General features: G+C 44.9%; 1 protein-coding gene and 1 long non-coding RNA gene across 4 annotated transcripts in view; both read right to left on the minus strand.

Moving 5' to 3' along the window:
* Nucleotides 1-2049: 2049 nt before the first annotated feature.
* HMGB1 (high mobility group box 1) lies at nt 2050-9197 on the minus strand. 2 transcript variants are annotated; one of them, XM_068672554.1, is made up of 6 exons: nt 9020-9197; nt 6744-6836; nt 6203-6365; nt 5792-5937; nt 4654-4828; nt 2050-2699 (listed from the first exon to the last, which is right to left on the minus strand). In XM_068672554.1, the coding sequence occupies exons 3-6, from the start codon at nt 6350-6352 to the stop codon at nt 2523-2525; spliced, it is 648 nt and encodes a 215-aa protein (XP_068528655.1). In that variant the 5' UTR covers nt 6353-6365; nt 6744-6836; nt 9020-9197; the 3' UTR covers nt 2050-2522. The 2 variants fall into 2 exon arrangements, with proteins under 2 accessions (XP_068528655.1, XP_068528648.1); XM_068672547.1 differs by lacking the exon at nt 6744-6836 and having other exon boundaries at nt 9020-9196.
* Nucleotides 9198-11908: 2711 nt separating this feature from the next.
* Nucleotides 11909-20118, minus strand: part of LOC137851444 (uncharacterized) — a 42368-nt gene continuing 34158 nt past the window's right edge. The window contains exons 7-9 of one of the 2 annotated variants that reach the window (XR_011093200.1): nt 17220-17315; nt 15633-15790; nt 11909-14768 (exon numbers count right to left, since the gene is read on the minus strand). This is a non-coding gene — a long non-coding RNA (uncharacterized lncRNA). The remainder of the gene's footprint in view (nt 14769-15632; nt 15791-17219; nt 17316-20118) is intronic. The other variant, XR_011093205.1, reaches the window with a different exon arrangement.

The following is a 20118-nucleotide window of genomic DNA, read 5'->3' on the forward strand; positions in this document are numbered from 1 at the left end:
TGTCCTACTCCTGCTGAGAACCAGGCTGCGCCTCCTGTCAGGATGACCTAGCTCCTGGGGGACCAGAGGCAGTGAGCAGGGGGGTCCTCTCCAGCAGCAGCTCTCAGAAACTTTTATTTTCAGAGAATCCATCTACCTAGCTACGTATTTTTTCCCCAAAAGCAGTGGTTTCATCACTTCAGGTGTTCCAGGAGAACAACCACTAACTCATCTGATAAACAAGTGCAAGCTCAACTTATCCACCTGCTAACCCCTGAGCTGAAGGCAAGCACGGCGCCTGGCTGCTGGGTAAGCACAAGGTCAGCTGAATCCTCTACCTTACTTTTGCCAACACCGAGCGCTGCAAACAACAGGCACAAAATCACAGGGATCTCATTAAGCAGGCTTGCTCCAAGAACCAGAATTCCATCTGCTTTTCTCTGATGACACAAAGAAACAACAAAAACGCTCATCACCAAAAATTTCTGTCATCAGTTAGGACCGCTTGAACGGGTAACACCCGGTTTAAAACAGCTCATCTGTCCTAGGTTGCCTGTGTCACCAGCTTCTGAAGGGCATCTTCCTTCTGTCTGAAACAGAAAGCAGGGACGTAAACATATCTGAAAGCACCAACACAAAAAAAAAAAAAAAGGAAAGAAAACCCTTTAGGATATTAAGTGAGCCATTTAACTAAGTATTTAAAACCTCTGCAATTATTAGTTTATTAGTATCATCCAGGATTCAGATGTTCAATATTTCTCCTGAAGTTATACATAAATGCAAATTGAAATAAGAATCTGAAAGTCAAAATTGTATAACAAAACAATACTCCATCACAAAAGCGTGTAAAATTACAAGAATGCTTTTTTTTTTTTTTTTTTTTCTCCTTTTAAACACTGGCACTTAAGAGAACCATAATTTTGTAACCACAAAATTGCCAAATTGTCCCCCAAACTGGTAAGCAGGTATATGTGAAAATAGTTACAGTTGCCAGCACTTGAAGTTTTACTAAATATGCAAAAAAACCCTTAGCTTTGGTTTTGGAAGAGAACTGTATTTGACCAAATTAGACATTGTTGGTATACCATAAACATTTCACTTTTTAATGCAAAATTTAATAAAATGTACTTTTCCATACAGCTATATTTAACTTAAAAATGGGCAAACATCAAGAGTGCGGTATAAAACCTAACAGGAAAAATACATCTTATCTCATTTTCAATTTGAGACAATATACAACTTTGTTTAAAGGGCTAAAACTAGAATTTCAAGAATACAAATATGAATTTACATAGATTTAACAAATAATAATGGTACCATTTATAGAAATCTTAGAAAGAAAAAATCATTTCTCGTGGGCCATTTGCTACCAGGAGAGTTTCATGGTATAAAGCCCGTGGCCATCGCCAGACCTGTCACCAAAAAATATGGTAATTTCATGCTTTTAACTTTACACTTTTTAGGTATGTTCATCTCTCGCTAGTGTTCAGAGATTTACAAACACAACCTCCATTACATGGTAACGGAGTCACGCCTGTAAATTTCTCCCCACCGGATGGACATACACTCTTCCTATGGGTCCTTCTAGGACAGAATTTAACACCCCCTCCCTCCCTCCCTCCCCCCTCCCCCCCTCCCCAAAGTATTTAATTTCTGTAAAATTGAACTCTATACTTCTCAACTCTCCAAGACTGGTAAACTCATGCAACTCAATAGAATATTACATTTCACAAAATTCTGAACAAGTATCAGGTTTGATGAGATTGAAATTTTTTTTTTGTTTGTTTGTTTTGTTTCCAGTTACGGAAGAATATCCTTTCCTCATATGCCTATATATTTCTTTTCTTACCCTATCATGATTATGCAGGGTATGTAGATCAAAGCTTTGTTTATCAGCTGGATATATGAAAGATGAAAACTGTAATATTCACGTGATCCCAAACGGGCATTCAATAAAGCAAAAGATGAGTTCCCCTCAAAAAAAAAAAAAAAAAGAAAAAAAAAAAAGAAAAAAAAAAAGAAAAGAAAAAGTATGATTTTCAAGGGCACCTATTAAAAGGACAACAATACTAATAAAAAAAATTGTATTTACTTAGAAGCATTCAGAATGTCAACAAAACAGCTGCAACTTTTTTTTTTTTTCCTTTTTGCAATTACAGAGTGGTATTCAGTTAACAGAACAACAATTATTTTTTTTTTATGATGCATCAGAGACAACTGAAGATGAGAAATGAACTACATCCCCATATATAACTAATTTGTGCTGTGCACCAACAAGAACCTGCTTTAAAACTCCCATGCCAATTTACAACCCCCACACTGTACCAGGCAAGGTTAGTGGCCATTGAAATACCACTAAGGACAGGGCTATCTAAAGACACATTCGGTAGTGTGTTAACTATACAAAAAAAGAGACACTGTACAGTTTAAAAACAAATCTTACACAGCCTTACATTTCAATTTTTTTTTCTTTAAAAGGAGTGAGTTGTGTACAGGGGGGTTAAATGCTTTATAGACAAGAAAGAAATTGCTCTAAAAGAGACTTATTCATCATCATCATCATCTTCGTCCTCCTCTTCTTCCTCTTCTTCATCATCTTCATCCTCCTCATCTTCATCCTCGTCTTCCTCCTCCTCCTTCTTCTTCTTGCTCTTCTCAGCCTTGGCAACTACTTTTTTGCCTGCATCAACCTTCCCTTTGGCCCGGTATGCAGCGATATCCTTGGAGGAGAAAAGCAGGAAGAATCTCTCTTAAAGTTTAACCAGTCAAGAGCTCCGAGCAACTTCCAAACGACACTTGGGTCGTAGCTCCAGTTCCAACAACGTGAACTGAGGCCCAGCACCAGGAGAACAAGGGATCGGGATCCCTCTAACCCAGAAGGATACTCAGGTGCTGGAACACGCTGCTTAAGGCTGCTGAGGAATCTCCACTGGCTGGCTTTTAGGAAGGGGTTGAAAGAGAGGCACAACTGAACCCGCTTCCCCATAAGGAAACGAAGCGAAGGGAGACCTCTTAAGGTCCCTTCCCAGCCCTACCTTGTAGGATGGCTGAAGAAGCGCACACAAAAATACTTTTCTGTGAGACAAAATCATAATTAGCCATCCGAAACACATTAGGATGACACTGGACAGGATTTGTGATGTTACGTCTCAGCAAAGAGCAGTTATACCGAATTCTGCCCAGCTGAAGTTTCCAAAATAAAAGGTATAAGAACTTTGATTAAAGGGTAGACAGTGCCACCTTCTGCATGCAATAAATTTATTCTAGTGGTTTATAACGCACAAAATTCAGTTCCTGTTAGAGGAAGTCAAAACTGCACTTGGGAGACCAAGCCAGAAAAACGGTGAGACTTCCCAGCTTTATGCCAAAACCATAAAAACAATACTAACAGAATCGATCTCCAGGACTCTCAAACTTATCAGCTACAGAGAAACGTGAACACCTTTACGTGAATGGTCCAAATCTTCAAAGATCCTCCACCCTGTAAACATTACGCCCCTCTCACCCCACAGTTTCCTCACACTCCCTTAAAGCTTAGCACTAGATTTTCAGAAGACACAATATCCACTACGTCAAAGGCCAAGCAGTGAAATACACAAATTACTGCTCCAAAAAACCCCATCTTGAAGCATAAGGAATGAAGATGAAGGTAGCTCGGGATAAAGATTAGTGATTTAACCATGTAAAAAGTTTCTGGTGTGTTGTTGCAGCTTTTTGGATCAACCGTACTGGAAAGCTTTTAGCTGCATCAGTAGGATGATACAGGAAACCTAGACCTCCAATTCCTCTCCAGCACATAAATAGGTCTAAAAGGGGCCACCTTGCTCACTGTAATGCTACAATTTTGAGGTGGTTTTGTTTGCCAGCGGGAGAAACGGCCAGGGAAAGGTCACGGCACGTAAATGGCTTGATATCTGTGGCATACGTTAGCTATAGGTGGATGCTGACCACTCTGAAGCAGAATCAGAGTACAAGCTGACACGCAACCCCTCCCGCTGTGGTTTCCTCATCCTGGGATGGGAATCTGCCTCTGGAAATAAAAACATACCTCGCACTGCTCTGTGCACAACGCGCGACTACAGCTGCCGTTATGATGGCGGGGCTGAGCTTTAATAATTCAAGGAACTCTATGATATATTGCTTCGTATGTATTATTAACCATGTTAATTACTAGAAAGGAGCTAGACACAAAGTAGGTACAGGAACAAATGCGTCCTGAAACTCGCTTCTTGGAAGTGCCCTGGTATTAACCCAAGAATAAACTGAAACCAGCTTCTACGTTATTTTACTTCTTCTAATATTTGGGGATATTTACCAATGCCTAACACCTCCAAAAGAAGAGAACCATCTTTACTGATGTTACTTAATTCTACCAAATGAAGGCAGACACTGCTGTGACCTATTGTTTTAGTAACAATACAGACATGACGGCACCACGGATGGGCCTGAATTGCAGATGAATGAAGGACACGCAACACAGAGGGCTGCAATTCAGCGCTACGAGAACGAACCAGATGCCCCTGTGAGTGACACCATCCTGCAAAGATGACATTTGTCATCTGTGTATGAAAATCTGCAGCATAATCTGCAATATTAAGAGCACGTGAGAATGGGAAAGTATCTAAAAATTGAGGTTTGCTCTCCCCACACCACCTCCATAAATGCCAGCGTTACCTTCTCATACTTCTCCTTCAGTTTGGCAGCCTTTTTTTCGTAAGGCTGTTTATCATCTGCAGCGGTGTTGTTCCACATCTCTCCCAGTTTCTTTGCGACGTCCCCAATGGACAGACCAGGATGTTCTCCTTTGATTTTTGGACGAAACTCAGAGCAAAACAAGAAAAAAGCCGAACTACAGACAAAAGAAAAAATGAAAAGAAAAAAAAAAAAAAGAGTATTTTAATTTTAGACTTTAACCTATTGTAACAGAAAGTTTTGTGACCTTTGTTACTGTTTCTTAAGAGCGCTTTGGAACATCACCTAAAAGTGAAGCAAAGATTAATTACAATGGAAGATAATAGAATAAAACAACTACCACGAAAACTTAACACATCCTCGTCTCCGAGTAATGCCGCACATCTGGTCCCATTTTTGGCAGGACCCCCAGAGGGGCTAATTTTATACACCATATGCAGAGAAAACTCTTTAAGAGAATGACTGAATGGCAACAGGAGAGCAAGTATTACGTCAGAAGTGTTGAAGGCAGGGAAACAGCAATAATTTCTGGTGAAAATGAGGATTTCCAAATGACAGCATCAGCCCAAATACAAAGTCTTTTGTTCAGGAACTTCCCTGTTTCATTCAGCATTAGCTTCACTTAAGCCACACACACAAAATGTATGTTGTGTGAATCCAAGTCAGTAGTCAATGGCTGAAATCTTCCAAGCTGTTTTTGTGCAAGACCATCCCTCTAGCCTGTTTTGGGCAGAAGCCTCTAACTTCAAAAGGGCTGCCAACTAAAATTCCTGCTCAAGCCAACAGGTGGTAAGAAGAGGGCCTGCAACATTTTATCACCATTCTGTTGAGAACAGCCCTCTTCACAAAATTTGGAAACATCAGTCACAACTGTGGGTTGTAGATCTTTGCACCTGCTTTTAAAAGCTGACATTATTCCGACTTTACTAAAGCGCGCCAACCTGAAGACAAAACTCTAGTAGTCCCAATTGAAATTCCAACCTATCTTTACTTGAATTTCCTGACCAGCAGTATAACCTTGTATTTCTAGAGGTCCCAAACATGGACAAAATGATGCCTTTATAGGTAAAGTTTAGCATGATGGTCCTGAGTGATATAACCTAACTAGAAATCTACTTACGGAGGCCTCTTCGGTGCATTTGGATCCTTGAACTTCTTTTTTGTTTCCCCCTTAGGTGGTACATAGTTTTTCATTTCTTTTTCATAACGAAGCTTGTCAGCCTTTGCCATATCTTCAAACTTCCCTTTCTCCTTAGAAGACATAGTCTGCAAGGCAATTAAAATGACATTCTAAGATTGAAAAGCACATCTGGGTCCATTCTAAAATCAGTTGAGGGAGCTAAAGGTAAGGCAAGAATGATGGGCAGTTATCATTCACCTTACAACTATACTTCCTACGTATCAAAAACCTGAACTTTTAAAGAAATAATTGACAATCTCGAACATTTCACAGAAGGCAGTTAAGGTTTTGTGTGGTTTTTTTTGTTGTTGTTTTTGTTTGTTTGCTTGGTTTTTAAGCAGTTATTCTTACCTTCCATCGTTCTGAGCATTTTTTTGAGAACTCTGAAAAGTTCACTGAAGCATCTGGATGTTTCTTCTTGTGCTCCTCCCGGCAGGTTTGCACAAAGAAGGCGTATGAAGACATTTTACCTCTCGGCTTCTTAGGATCGCCTTTGCCCATTTTTGATGATTTTCTGTAGCAAAGCAAGAAAAGACACTTTTACAACTTTTACTTTCCACAAGCCAAGGCCACGAAGAACAACTATGCTGAATGCGACCTGTCAGAGCAGGATTCCAAAGTCACACTCTGAAGAAAGTTTCTCTTCTGGAGTATTTACTGGAGATCCCTACCATTACTGTCTGAGGTAACCTGGCACATATAACTAACCTGAAGTCTCAAAGGGCCTTGGAAACTTGTACTTCTGGTCTCCTACAAACAAAAATGTTGCTTCTGAGCAATCTGTAGGCAAGCACTGGCATCAACGCAAGGGAGGCGACACTCTTATTCCTAGTGTATCAATCACAGGCTTGAAAGAAATACCTTGTATTGAAAGAAATGGGGGGAAAAGTACCTGAATATCCTGTCTCAGCTGGCCTTCGTGGTTACTAAATTCTTTCTTCAAATAGCCCGTCTTTCTACCACCGTGCCCTGTAGACCTTTGGGGCTTATTTGCAAAAAATATGCATTATTTTTATATGCCATATATTATCGTTCTCCTTTAAGTACGCTACAAAAAAAAAAAAAAAAAACAAACAACAAAACCCTACTCTTTATACCTAGAAATACAGGAATGGGCCACTGCGCTCAGTCAAACATGTTATAACCAAGCCGGGGACGTGAGAAGTATGACATTTACATATGCCTAGTAAGGCTGTGCTCCGCCAGAGAACTAGCTGCTTCTCTCAGGGCCGGAGAAGGAATTAAAAAACACCCTCCTGGAGCTTTCACACCCCGGCCAGACACGCGGAGCATTTTCTTCACAGCTCCCTGGAAAAAGCCGCTCGCGCCCTGCCGAACTCTGCCCTTCAGCAGGGATTGGAAAAGAGAAAAAAAAAAAAGAGAGAGAGAAAAAAACACCCTGCCGCCTGCCCGTATTGCCACAGCGGCAGCGTTTCCTATCGGTTTGGCGGATAGACAGAAACAGATTTCTGCTCCGTGACTAAACACGTCCGGTTTGAAGTTTCTGTCAAGTAAACAAGAAGGGGGCTGAAGAGCCGCCGGGAGCTGCTCCTGCCCCGCCACGGGGATGGCTCCCAGAGCTGGGGGGGGAAAGAGAAGTGTGTGTGGGGGGGCAGAAATGTTGCCGAAAACCCCCCAGGGAGGAGTTTGGGGTGGCCGGGGGCGCCCCGTGAGGAGCCGAGGCCCTGTGAGGCGGTTTAAAAGCCGCCTTCCCGCCATTTTGGGTGGTGGTGAGGGAGGAGGGGAGGGGGGGGGGGGGGCGTCACGGGTCCCCCCTCAGGGCTCTGCTTGGGGGGGGGGGGCGGCAAAAAATAAAAATAAAAATGCCCAGAAAGGATAAAAACGCCGCTATTCGTGACGGGAGCGCCCTCAAAGTTTATTCGCGGAATTTCTTCAGGGCTGCTGCCCCCTCCGCTCCCCCCCCCCCCAAAAAAAATAAAAACCCTGTGAGGAGACAAAGCGCCCCCCCCCCCCCCCGCCATGAGGCCGGGCTGCCCGGGCATGGCGCAGGCTGCTGGAGGAAGAGGAGGAGGAGGATGAAGAGGAGGAAGGAGGAGGAGGTGACCCGGGCTGCTTCCATTTTGTGCGCCCAGCAGCAGCCCGGGCACCCCCAGCGCCCCCTCGGCTCCAGCGCAGCCGGCGGGGAGGCCGCGGGACCCCCCCCCTGTGGAGAAAAAGGAGGAGGAGGAGGAGGAGGAAGAGGAGGCGGGCGAGGCGCGGAATGGCCGCTGCGCTGGCGGCTACAGAACATGGCTCCTTCCTCCCTTCCCTTCCCTTTGTGTGTGTGAGGGCGCCCGCTACCCTGGCGCACGGGCTCAGCCATTGCAGCCGGGGGAGGGAGAGGAGGGAGGGAAGAGAGAAGGAGGGAGGGAGGCTGAGGGGGGAGGTGGGGAGCGGGTGGGCGCCGAGGGGGGAGCAGGGGCCGGGGGAGCAGGGGCCGGCGCGCTTCCAGCGCCGTGCCCGAGCCCCGGCGGAGCGGGCAGAGCCCCCCCAAGCTCCCGGCTCCGCAGACTTTTTAACCCCCCCACACACGCCCTATTTTTATTTTATTTTATTTTTTTTCTCCCCTCGCGACCTCCTCTCCTCCTAGAAGGGAAGGAAGGGAAGAAGAGGAGAAGAGAGAGAAGAAAAAAAAAAAAAAAAAAAAAAAAAGTTCCCCCGAACTGCGCCCCCGCCCGCCCGAGCTCCTCTCTGCTCAGCCGCCGCCGCTCGCCTTGTTTTCTCGCTGGCGGCTGCCGTCAGCCATGTTACAGCCAGGCGGCTGCGGGGCCAGCGGCTCCACGGCCCCGGCCGCCGGCTCGGCTCCTCCGCCGCCTCCCTCCCGGCCCCTTCCTCACCCTCCCGCCCGCCCCACCGCAGCGCCGGCCCCGCCGCGGCTGGGGGAGCCTCTCCCGAGCGGGGCACGGCGCCTCGCCGCCCCGCCTCGCCCCCACCGCCGCGGCGGCGGCCGGGCACTGCCAGCCCCTCGCCCGCCGCCGGCCTCTCCCCACCGAGAGCCGGGCTGCGAGGCAGCGAGCCGGAGGCTGGAGGCATGGAAAGGGGGAGGGGGGCGCAGCCTTTGTGCCCGGGCAGCGGTGTCGGTGTGCTGGTGGCGGCGGCAGGCAGAGCCCGGCCCGCTGCGAGCGCGCCCGGCCGGCCCCGCCGCCCCCCCCATGGGCTCGTACTCACCCGTGTGGGTGCCCGCACGCAGCCCTCGCTCGGCCCCCGGCCCCAGAGACGCCCGCCCGGCCGCTCGCCCCGGCCCCAGCCCCAGCGCTGCCTGGGTCGCTGCGAAGCCCAATGCACCGCAATGGCTGTGGGAGCGGGATCGATACGCAGCCTCCTCACACTCTCGGCGCTGGTAACATTACTCTCAACACAGCCCCGCGCCCATTGGCTGCCGCCAAGCCAGCCGCCTCGCCCATTGGCCGCGGCCCTTCCATTGTCCTGACCAGAGGGCCGAGCCGATTGGGCGCGGCGCGGGACACGTCACCCGGGAGCGAAAGGGCGCGCAAATATAAAAGTCAGCGGAGGGAGCCGGCGGCCGGCGGGGCGCGGGAGCCTGGCGGGCGCTGAGGCGCTGCCGGCCCGCGGCGGGACCCCGGGGCAGCGCCCGCCCGCAGCGCCCTGCGCGGGGGGCTCCGGGGGGCTCGGCCGCGCCCCGCAGCGCCTCGCGGTGCCGCCAGGCAGCGTTTGTCCCGCTCGGGGGTTGGAGGCACAAGGGAGCGAGCCCGGCTGGTGTTTCCTTCGCTGCCGCAGCTCGCCCTGCTGTTTGCGTGTCACGGTGAATCCTGAAGCACTAACACTGCTCATAACCAGCGTGTTTGTGAAGTGACAGAACAAAACACACGCTACGAGCTCTCCTTACCTCGCGCCTCGCACTGCAGCTGGCGATACAAGCAGCAGGCAGCATCAAGAGGTGGTCCGTACCCTCCTCAGCGCTTTGCAGGCTACCTACATGTGGAAATATCCCAAACCCCAGTGTCTCAGGCTGCAACCCCTTCCAAAACGTGATCAAAGGCTTCAAGAGAACACAGTAGCAAAGCATGCTACCAAAATGAACTAGCTTTAAGAGAACACAATAATGCAGCACGCTGTCAAAATTAACTATTTACATGTTTGTGGCCAACATCAAAACTTAGCCATTAACCTACATCATCACCAAACAAAATAAACTAATCTAATCATCTAACAAAATAAACTAATATCCTCATCTAACAAAATAAACTAATATCCTCATCTAACAAAACAAACTAATTGATAAAGTCACTACTTTAACCCCCGTAGGACCATGGCTAATGGCATTCAATACAATGAGCCACAGTGAAAGGGGAATCCTAGCACAAGACCTACTTCAGATCCCAAACAAAGCCAACCCCTCACATCCAAGAAGGATAATGCACAAGACAACCTCCCCTTTTTCATCTAGCCCTGCACTGCTTGCTTAATTCTTAGCGAGAGAGAAACTTAAGAGAAGGGTAGTCTGTTAATGTTAGGCCCACACAAATGGAAAGCTGTACATAATATTGAGAATTTCTAAAAATAAAACAAAAAAAGCCACAAACCCACATCTTAAAGTCATAATTGTACCAGTTACCAGGGCAGCCAGGTCTAAGGTCAATAACTTAGCATCCTCCGCTTCCTCTTTCTTTAGACACAAATGTGATTTAAAAGATGCTAATTATGCTGGTCCTAGCTCGCTGCAGCCACGTTTTTGGGGTGGGAGGATGGCTCAGTTCTCAACTCTTTTGCATCTGTGTCAGGTGGATCGAACCATTTTAGTTGTATCAGTAGATGAATCACTGTGAAACCCTGTGACAATTCAGCCAAGCGGTCACCTGGCACAGCTCTTCTCAAGGAATTAAGCTGCAGAGGAGACCGCAAGAGACGGATTTTCACACAGCCTTACAGCTCGACGACCCTCGGACAAACCTTGGTGCTCGCTCTTCCTTCTTTAAATGGGGCAGCATTTCTAAAATGTTTGTGGGATGCTGTTACAACCAGTGGGCGTCTAAAACGAGCAAATCCCTTAGCTGAGGCCTCAGGTGCTGCTCTATGAGGAGTTACCACGTAGGACGGAGCGTGGTGACAGCATTACCTCCACACAAAGTTAGGCCCCAGCGTGCTACCTGTCAATAATGACACACTCACCTTTGTGTCATATTAGGTGATGTGAAACAAACTGCAGTTTTTTTGTTCCACTGCCTTCTTTAAATATACTTATACACAGAAGGAATATACAGGATCTGTACAGGCCACAATAGGTTCTTGTTTAGAAGGCCGGCAATACAAATGAAAATACAGCAAGCTGAGCTGTTCAGCCTCACAAGGTGCAAACCACCTCCCAGCAGGCACTTGGCACTTTCTGTCTCAGGGAAGGTCCTGTTCTTTTTTCTCTGAGCCGATAACTTTACACATACTGAACTTCTTTAAAGTTTCTTCTGTGAAAACCTGGAAGGAATGAGAAGCATTTATTTCCAGCTGTTGTCCAGAGCCAAGGATTTAGAAGAAGGTGAGCAATGAGGAGATTTTAATGGCCCGACATTCTGGTACAGGCTTTCCCTCATCTCCACTATTTTTATCCCGAGGCCTGTACAGGTTTCCATAGCCCGGTGGCTTCCTTCTGCTGCCCCTGACTACAGAAATAAAAAAGAATTTACTCATCAGCTGCAGACTCCTGCGTTTTTTACGGAAGCACTACATGTTTCTTCTCTTGTTCATGCTGTGCCACATCCCTTCCAATCCCTTCCAAACATGCCTTCTTCTGCAAGCTATTGAAGTCGAAATCTGCTTCAAATTACAACCCATATGACAGGTGCAGTCATCGCGATCGCTTGGATAACACGAGCCACCTCAGACCTCACGCAAAGAGGCTTTGTCCCCAGCGCACTCGTGTCATAACATCACAACACGATTGCTCTGGAAAGAAAGTAAGTAGCTGCACAGGAAGTTTCAAAATCCCGATGTAGTAATTTTGATGTTTTGCAAACTACAGCATACTTTGGGAAAAGTCACATGGATTGGATGCTGCACTGCACAGAAAGCAGTGCACAAGATCATGTTTTCTATTATATGTATGTTTTCACATACTTCCATTTTTACAACGTCCCTTGTAGCTACTTATTGAAAACCAGTAGAAATGTTTGTAAGGAGTTTATTGGCTCAAATATCGTTCCGTGCAAGGCAAGCTGAACTTGGAAATACATACCATATATTCATAACTGGTTGGGAAAACAACCTTTCGTTTTCCATTTTCTTTAGAGATAAGGCATAAAATCGAGAGAAAGGCTCCTCCAACGAGAGAACTGTTCTTCTAAACAGTGTATTTCAAGTAGTAACAGAAGAGTTCCACTTAAATGAAGATGAAAATAGATTTTTCATTTTATTTACTTGAAATTACGCTCCCACTTTAGAACATCCTCTGTGTAGTTCATAACTTAAGACTTCAGGCAAAGTCAAGCATCGATGGAGCAGACTACAGCAGCCATCTGACTGACACTTATCCAGAGAGAGACACAGAGTGGACATCGGCTTCCCTCCCAAAGCCCAAAAGGACTTTGTGAAACACCCCGGTGAGATCCCTCTTTGGCCCAACAGCATTTTCAAGGAAGCCGAACTATGTGACAAGCGAGGCCTCCGAAAGTCTTGCTTGAAGCTCTGTGGTTGCTGACAGAGGTGAGAGAAGGAACTTGCATCAACTCCATATAAGACACAGGAACACCACAGGATGGGGCAGCACACTTCCCCCTGGGCTAAGAAGCTTCCTGGGCCATGCCACCACTTTCTTATGCAGCTTTTGCTTTCTGTCAGGACCTCTGCCTGCTCCCCAGCATTTTTGGCTGGCAGGCAGATGATTTCCTAGCTTGCTCTGACAATAAAGAGATTCAGTGTCGTCACTGGAACTCCGGATTTTGTCACTCGGTCCTCCCTACTGAGCAAAAAGAGCCTTGTTTCTTCAGATCAAAATTAAGAGTGTATTATATCTAATTTGGCACAACAACAACTAGCTTGTCAGTCAAATCCAAAGCCACTGCTAGGCTATTTTTAATGAGATCTGAAAGCCTTTCTCCACAAAAAAATGTTACGTTTTTAGGCCAAACTGAGAGCAAAACATCTGCAGAGACAGGGCACCTGGCCACATGTACTTAGGATGGAGCTGCTGGGGATTTAGGCTGTCATTCTTTGAGAGCACTCCCAGTTATACTGTGGGGCAGGCTGTTCACAGTGCACTCTGAGAAAGCACAGCCCATATTTTCCCTTTTTCTGAGGCTGCAGTGCCAGCCTCTACACAGCCCATATGAACACAATTCCCAGCTGCTTATCAGATGCAGACTTATAACCAATTTTCCCCGCTCCGATGTCTTATTTGAAATCTATGAGAGATACTTTAAATACTTCCTTATTTCTGAAGGAGCTTTCCATTCAAAGGAAGGGGATGGAGCACGCCAGCAAACAGTCGCAATGCATGGAACGTGCTCTGCTTTGCCTTTCCAGCAGGATTTGTGCGGAGTGCATAAAGTAACCTGCATATATTGCTGGTTCCCTTTTATTAGCGAGCATTATCTAAGAGAACGGGGTTTCAGAAGGCCACGTGTCCTTTCAATGCCAACGGGCAGCCGGCTGTTCTGGATGTGTGAGTAAGTGGTAACTGAGGAGCAGGAGCAGACCAACACGGTAACCTCAGGTAACTAAATGAAGTCTCCTCTCTGGGAGAGGCAGCTGGGAGCAGCGATGGGACCGGTGCTGCTGCAGCGATTTCCTTACCGTGCTTCATTTGCGAACCAGCTGATTGTTGTTGACACGCGAGCCCTGCAGACAATTCCATCATTCCTAGAGCTGATCTCAAATCACGGCCAGTACTCACACAGTGTTCTCATCTGTACAATGAACAACATTTATATCTAAGTTTTTTGAGGAATTAACAGGTACATAAAGTATCCAAGAAAACGTATTTCATAGGCCTGGCCTATGCCCACTGTTGAGCTCACAAAGTGGGCAAAACTGCTGAAAACACATTAATTATGAACTTTTCTTCTGATGATCATTACACCACACACATTTTTTCACAGTGAAAATGTGTACAGATAGTAACAACTTCATCATAACAGTAATGGAAATGCTTTACCATTATGATGTGATTTCTTTAGCATCTTATTCCTTTTGTATAAGCATGTAACTTCTTTAAGTGCTTCTGTGAGGCTCACAGTGCAGTTTCAGACAGACGCGACCTGTGTTCAGCTCCAACAGCAAAAAGGAGTTCAAGAAATGTTCTTCCACGACTGCACTGTCTCTGAAATTGCTGACCCGTTAGGATATTTGCTTTGCTGAGAGCAAAACTTGCACTGCAATATCCACTCATCTCTTCAACTTTCTGCAATCACTGCACCAGATATTCAATTCCTCTCCAAAATCTCCTGGCCATTTATGTGATTGTACACTCAAGTCTGCCACCAAGGTAAAAATTATTAGCTGCAGTGTTTCCTTGTAATGAGCCCAAGATGCTGCTGCCCACATTCACGGACCATCTCCTCTAAAGGTAGTAGTACTCAGCCCAGTGGAGAGGCAGGTAAGCCCCTGATGCTGACACTGGCATTAGACTTCTACACCCGAACAGGCAGAATTCAAGCAGGCCTCGGGTGAAAAATATCAGAGATTCTTTTCCTTCCTCTTTTATCCAGTCTAGAACCTCCACAAAGATGCGTTCAGTCCAGAACATTCAAAAGGACCTGCTCCTTCCCATCTGAGATGTTACCTTGTTAAGATTCCTGGAGCCAGGTACAGTCCTGGGACAGAGCTACTATTTACCCCACGTGTATGTTTTCTGAAAACACAAAATATGCAAACATCACTCTGACCTTCAGTCTGGTCCTTCATACAGGACTGTGTCTGCATCCGCAGTGCAGGATGAGCCATCTACCTCTGAACGTGCAGCAAATACCTAGGACAGCAAACATCAGCTCCATTCCTGATATTAGAAATCCTAGCACAGCATCAGCTCTGCAAGGCAGAAAAATTATGTGAATTTATGGGATGCTGATATCCAAAGAAATAGGGGATGCATCACGCATCACTCTTCCTGGTAACTATACAGGATCCACAGCGATGTCTACACTGCATGCAAGCAGTTCCAGGAACTGCTAGGGGAAACAACCCTCACCTTACAGCTTCAAAAAGGAACCTGCGTAGTTTGGCAGCAGGACAGTCCTGCCCTTTGGCTGAATACAGCCAAGTGTAGCTGCTTGTCACCGAGCAGCATCCATCTCTCCCCTGACAGCACAATGACGGAAAACGCGGTGTTCCTCGGTCTTTCAGAGAATTTTCCACATCTTCTGCAACATTAACTTGCTAACTTCCCAACAAGACATTGTGCTTAAGAGAGATTGCAAGTACTACGAAATATCAAAAGCCACCCTTATAGACAGAAAAAAAAAAAAAAAGAAAAATCCCACAACGGTGTTTGGTTACTGTTTTACTGGCACTCTAGGACTTACAGTGATCAAACACTTAGGGCATGCTCTACTACATGCCATACTACAGTACTGCAACACGTCTATAAGACTACTACGACTGTCAGGACTACTATAAAAGTCACCTGTGGGCTCTACTTAGAGAATAACATTTCCTACCCCCTCCCTACGACTTTTCTCAAGCTGCAGCTGTCCTGACAGAGAAAAGGATCTTGAAAGGGTCTTAAAACATGACAAAACCATATACAAGGAAAACAAATACCACACAGGTTCTCCTACACAGGTGATAGCCTTTTCGGAATGAAGTCTTTAAGGAGGTGTTTCCATCCACCAACCTGGGCTGCGATATGCATTGCAGAGAGCATGTGGCATGCAGCCTAAAGAAGTCTCCAAGCTCCACAGGGCATCAGGGCTCACGGCAGCAGGACAGTCCTCGCAGTTAGCAGTTTTCAAACCAGAGAGTGAATTGTTTAAGGAGAGCAAAGAACATATCCTGAAAGAGCACAAGAAGCCTCTAAAAACTGTTATCCCCTCTCCACGTCTCCTTTCTGTTCCCCTTTCTCTCCTTTCCCCCACACTCCTATGCAGAGATAAGCTGGAAAATGAATTGTGGCAGCTGTACCTGCTCAACAAACCCTCACCATCAGCATTTATTTACAGAGAAAATAACTTTCTTGACACTATCCCTCTCCTCCCAACTTCCAGAATAGTTATCCAGTATGTATTATACTCCAGCAAGTGCTGTATTGTTCAAACATCTACCACAATACGCAGCTGTCCCAGTATTATTAGTTCAGGAAGGAGGATCAACTCTTACATGGTTGTTTCAAGAAATGAAGTCACATTAGCATGCTTATGGAGACCCTCTCCACCTTTATCATAATCATCCTGGTTCTTCTATGATTTTATTTTTTTTCCCCCAGATCCATCATCTCCCTTTATTTAAGGGTTCTATTCCAGGATGTGGGAGAAGACACCGAGGCAATCTAGGATGTAAGAAATGACATCCTTTATACTGACTTATCCTGGGATACCCAAAAGCATTCAAGGGAATGCCCACTTCTCATCTCTGTCCAGCAACAGAAAGTGGCTCTAGAGGTTCCTCATTGCAAGGGGACAACTTCTACCCTGAATCATCCTGCACTACCAAAACCTTAGCATTAACTTTTTGGTTAACACAAAATTGTAGTACCTGTTTATTTTCTAAGTATTTTCTAAGACCACTTGGCTTTCTTTTTCTGTCCTTAGTCACCTTTACTCTCTTTTTAGGAGCTTTAGAGGGTTCTAAGTCTTTTACATTAACTTAATTTTCCTTTTCCTTATTTACCGTGGTTCCATGAACTAATTTGTTTCAACAAAGCTAAAGATCTTTTATTGACCATGCCTCACTTTCACTGCCACAAAGGACAGGCACTCTTTTAGAAGTCAGAAAGCAAGTCAGTTCAGACAGAAGGCCAATGTGGTGACCGCAAATTTGGGTAAGACACAACACAGAGAAACTTGCATTAAACTGATCTGCATCAACTTAAATAGTCCCTGGCTCAATTTCATGAAAATCTGATGGTTTCCATGATGGATAAGCATGGATCTGGGAGCGTGGATTCAGGTTCAGATGCTGACAGCATGATAGGCATGAAAGCCACTGGGTAGGTCAAGATGCTTTGACCACACGGGCATCTGACGAGTCTCTGTAAGGTAAATTTAATTCAACCTTTTCCTAAAGTATGAGTAAAAATGAAAAAGAATCGCAGTAGGAAACCTTTCAAGAATTTCTTTGAAGCAGTAGATTTTAATTGTTTGAAATCTTACAGGGCATAACGGTGATTACTTTTCTAACAGAAGAAATTATCAATACTACCTTACTTCTTCTATTGCAGCATATCATTTCTAGGATTTCCAAAGATAAGCAACTGACTACTCACAGAATCAACTGGCTGTAAAGGAGACATACAGTCATATCCACTCATTTACTTCCTGTGGCCCAGGCACTGTCACTCACAAAGGCTTTGTGTTCAATCCTACAAAATTTTGGCAAGAAAAATATGTATTATCATGTAATCTACAGTACCTACAGTTTTGATATATTGTCCTTTTTTTTTTTTTAAAGAGATTTTATTTCACTATTATCTCCTTAAAAACTGCAGCAGAAACACAAATACTTTCGCAGCCCCTTCTGCACATCCACTCCTTGTGAATCAGCAGCCTTTCTGAAGTTTATGAAGCATTTCCATGTTTTTAGAATAATCTATCCTTTTTTGTCCTCCGATAATTACACTTCCAGATGTACTGAAGTCACACTAAATGTATGTTTATTTTACTCAACCTTCAACATCATCAATTTCTGTCCATACAAACACAGGAGTAATTAGTGAAGTAATTTTACTTCTGTGTATGTGACTAGTAAAATACAGTCTTATATCTCTGCTTTTTAATAGGAAAATTAGAGAAGGAATAGAAGAGAGACAGAAAAATCATCCAAGAATGTGGAAAAAAAAATACAATGAAATCCATAAAAAGCTCAATCTGCTTAAGAAAAAAAAAAAGGAAAAAAAGATTGAGAAGTAACTTGATTACAGGGTAAAAGCACCTTCCCGGGGAGAAAATAGTGAGTACTAAAGAGCTCTTTAATCTATCAGAGAAAGGAATAACAAGAATCAATGACTGGAAGCTGAAGGCAAACAAATGCAAATGGAAATAAGGTAGAAAATTTTTAGCAGCAGGCATAATTACTGCTTGTATTATCCTAGTACCTGGAAGCCAAGTCATGGATTAGGGCTCCCTCGTAGTAGGCGCTGTTAAAAAAAAAAAAAAAAAAAAAGGAAAAAAAGAAAAAGAAAGAAAAGAAACACCAGAAAAGGAAAACAATCCCTGCCAAAAGGTTGCCATCAACACACAGGATGAAATAACATGATAAATCAATGACACAACATTGTCTGATAGGACATGCAGCATTTTCAGGCTTTAGTTTCAAGATGCAAAGTGCTGCCTTGAGATCCTAGCTTAAGGTGTTCTGCCCTGCCGAGACCGATTCTTCCTGCTCCTAACTTCTCCACAGCTGTGAAACTTTGCAAACTGATCCATTAAAAAGGGGGGTTAAGAGCAGGGTTTTCATTTTTTTCTTTGCAAGAAAATGCCAGCGGAACTGATCTAATTTTGCAAGTGTTTTGATTTTAATGAATTTCAATGAATGGCTTGACCAAAAAATTTCTCACCTCCTGGTGTATCTCAGGATTAGCTACAGTGCTGTTTACAGGACATTCAAATCTGCTGCATGGCTTGTGGGTAAAGACTGCATAACCCAGAGAAAAATATGTAAAAGCCAAGCACGAGGTTTTCAGTTTCCTCATAGAAAATCACTAGCTCAGTCACTAGACCTCAGGCATCGTCCACGGGTAAGGCAGAACATCAACAAAAACTCAAACCTAGCCCATGGCTCAGCAAGACTTCTGTGGGGAAAAATAAAAAATTGTATCATCCTAATCAATTCTAGCATAAAAGATAAAGATTCGTTTGTGATTCCTGGTACCCCTGCTCTGTCACCAGAGCCTACACTCCACCTTTGGTAGTTTACAAACACTGACTGGGAAGATTCAAGGGGGAAGCTGAGACCAGTTTTATGATTTTCTATTATAAAAAGTTTTGCTTTGTACTTTTAAAAACAACTGTGACTTATTTTATTTTATTTATTTTTATTTTTTTAAGAAAACTGGGAGTTGAGGAGTGCCGTCTGTTGTTTTCCAGCAAAAAAAAAAAAAAAGGATAGAAAAAACACCTTTTATTTATTTACGCTACTAGCAGATAGATTATAGCAACACACTGAACACCCCCAACATATATTGCACCAAGAAACCCCAAAAGAGATCATTTCTTGGGCTGAAAACGCTGAAGAGAAAAATAAAAGTTTGGGTAAACTCTCCACGGACTGGCCCTGAGACTGCAGGACAAAATAGAGTTACTGCCCAGGTGTTTGCTACCCAGAACTCTTTCTCCCCTTCCTCCCTAAGGAGACACCAGCCTCCTCCTCCTGGTCGATGCTCTGCATTTCACCGAGCTGAATATCCACATTCAAATGTTAGGCAGGAAAACAGTCACGACTATAAATACAAGCATTCTTTTTTTTTTTTTTCCCTCATCCCTTGTTAAAAATACTCCAAGCTACAGCTATAATAAGCCACATTCGAATAATATTCTAAATGCTTAATAGTATGAACTCGGCCTCATCCATTCTGCTCAAGTTTTCCACAGGAGCGCGGCCGCCCTGCGTGTGCGGGACACACGCTGCTCAGGAAATGAATCAGGGTTGTGCATCGAATTAGATTATTTATAGGTTCCTATATGTGTTTGCTCTCGAAGTTGTGCGGAGAAGCAGACAGACAACTGCAGGAAGAGAGCAATGGGCATGTGGTTAAGGCAGTTGAACGCCACACAGGAACATTCAGTTCTGCCTCTGCCTTTGCCATCGGCTTTCTGCGGAGAAGGAGCGAGGCAGACCAAACACCTTGGCAGATGGCCACCGACGCTGTGTTCCTCATTTGGGAGCCCAAACTGAAACACCTTAGGCCTTGTGCGCAGAAAAACGAAGCGTCTGACTACAATGGAGGCTTTGGGTTTTTGCGGGAGAAAGGGAGCTGGAGGCAGGAGGTTAAAATGCAGCAGGACCCAAGGAACAACCTCGGCTTTGCTTTGGACCGAGTGGCTGCTTTCTTGATTTTACAGCAGGACAACGATGCTTTCCTGTCATTCTGGGAGTATGCAACAAGCCATTAAACACTGCAAAGCTTTTAGATATCATTTTAATAAGCCTAGAAAAAAAAAAAAATG

This window comes from Anas acuta, chromosome 1, assembly GCF_963932015.1.
Source record: "Anas acuta chromosome 1, bAnaAcu1.1, whole genome shotgun sequence".
Taxonomy (NCBI): Eukaryota; Metazoa; Chordata; class Aves; order Anseriformes; family Anatidae; genus Anas; species Anas acuta.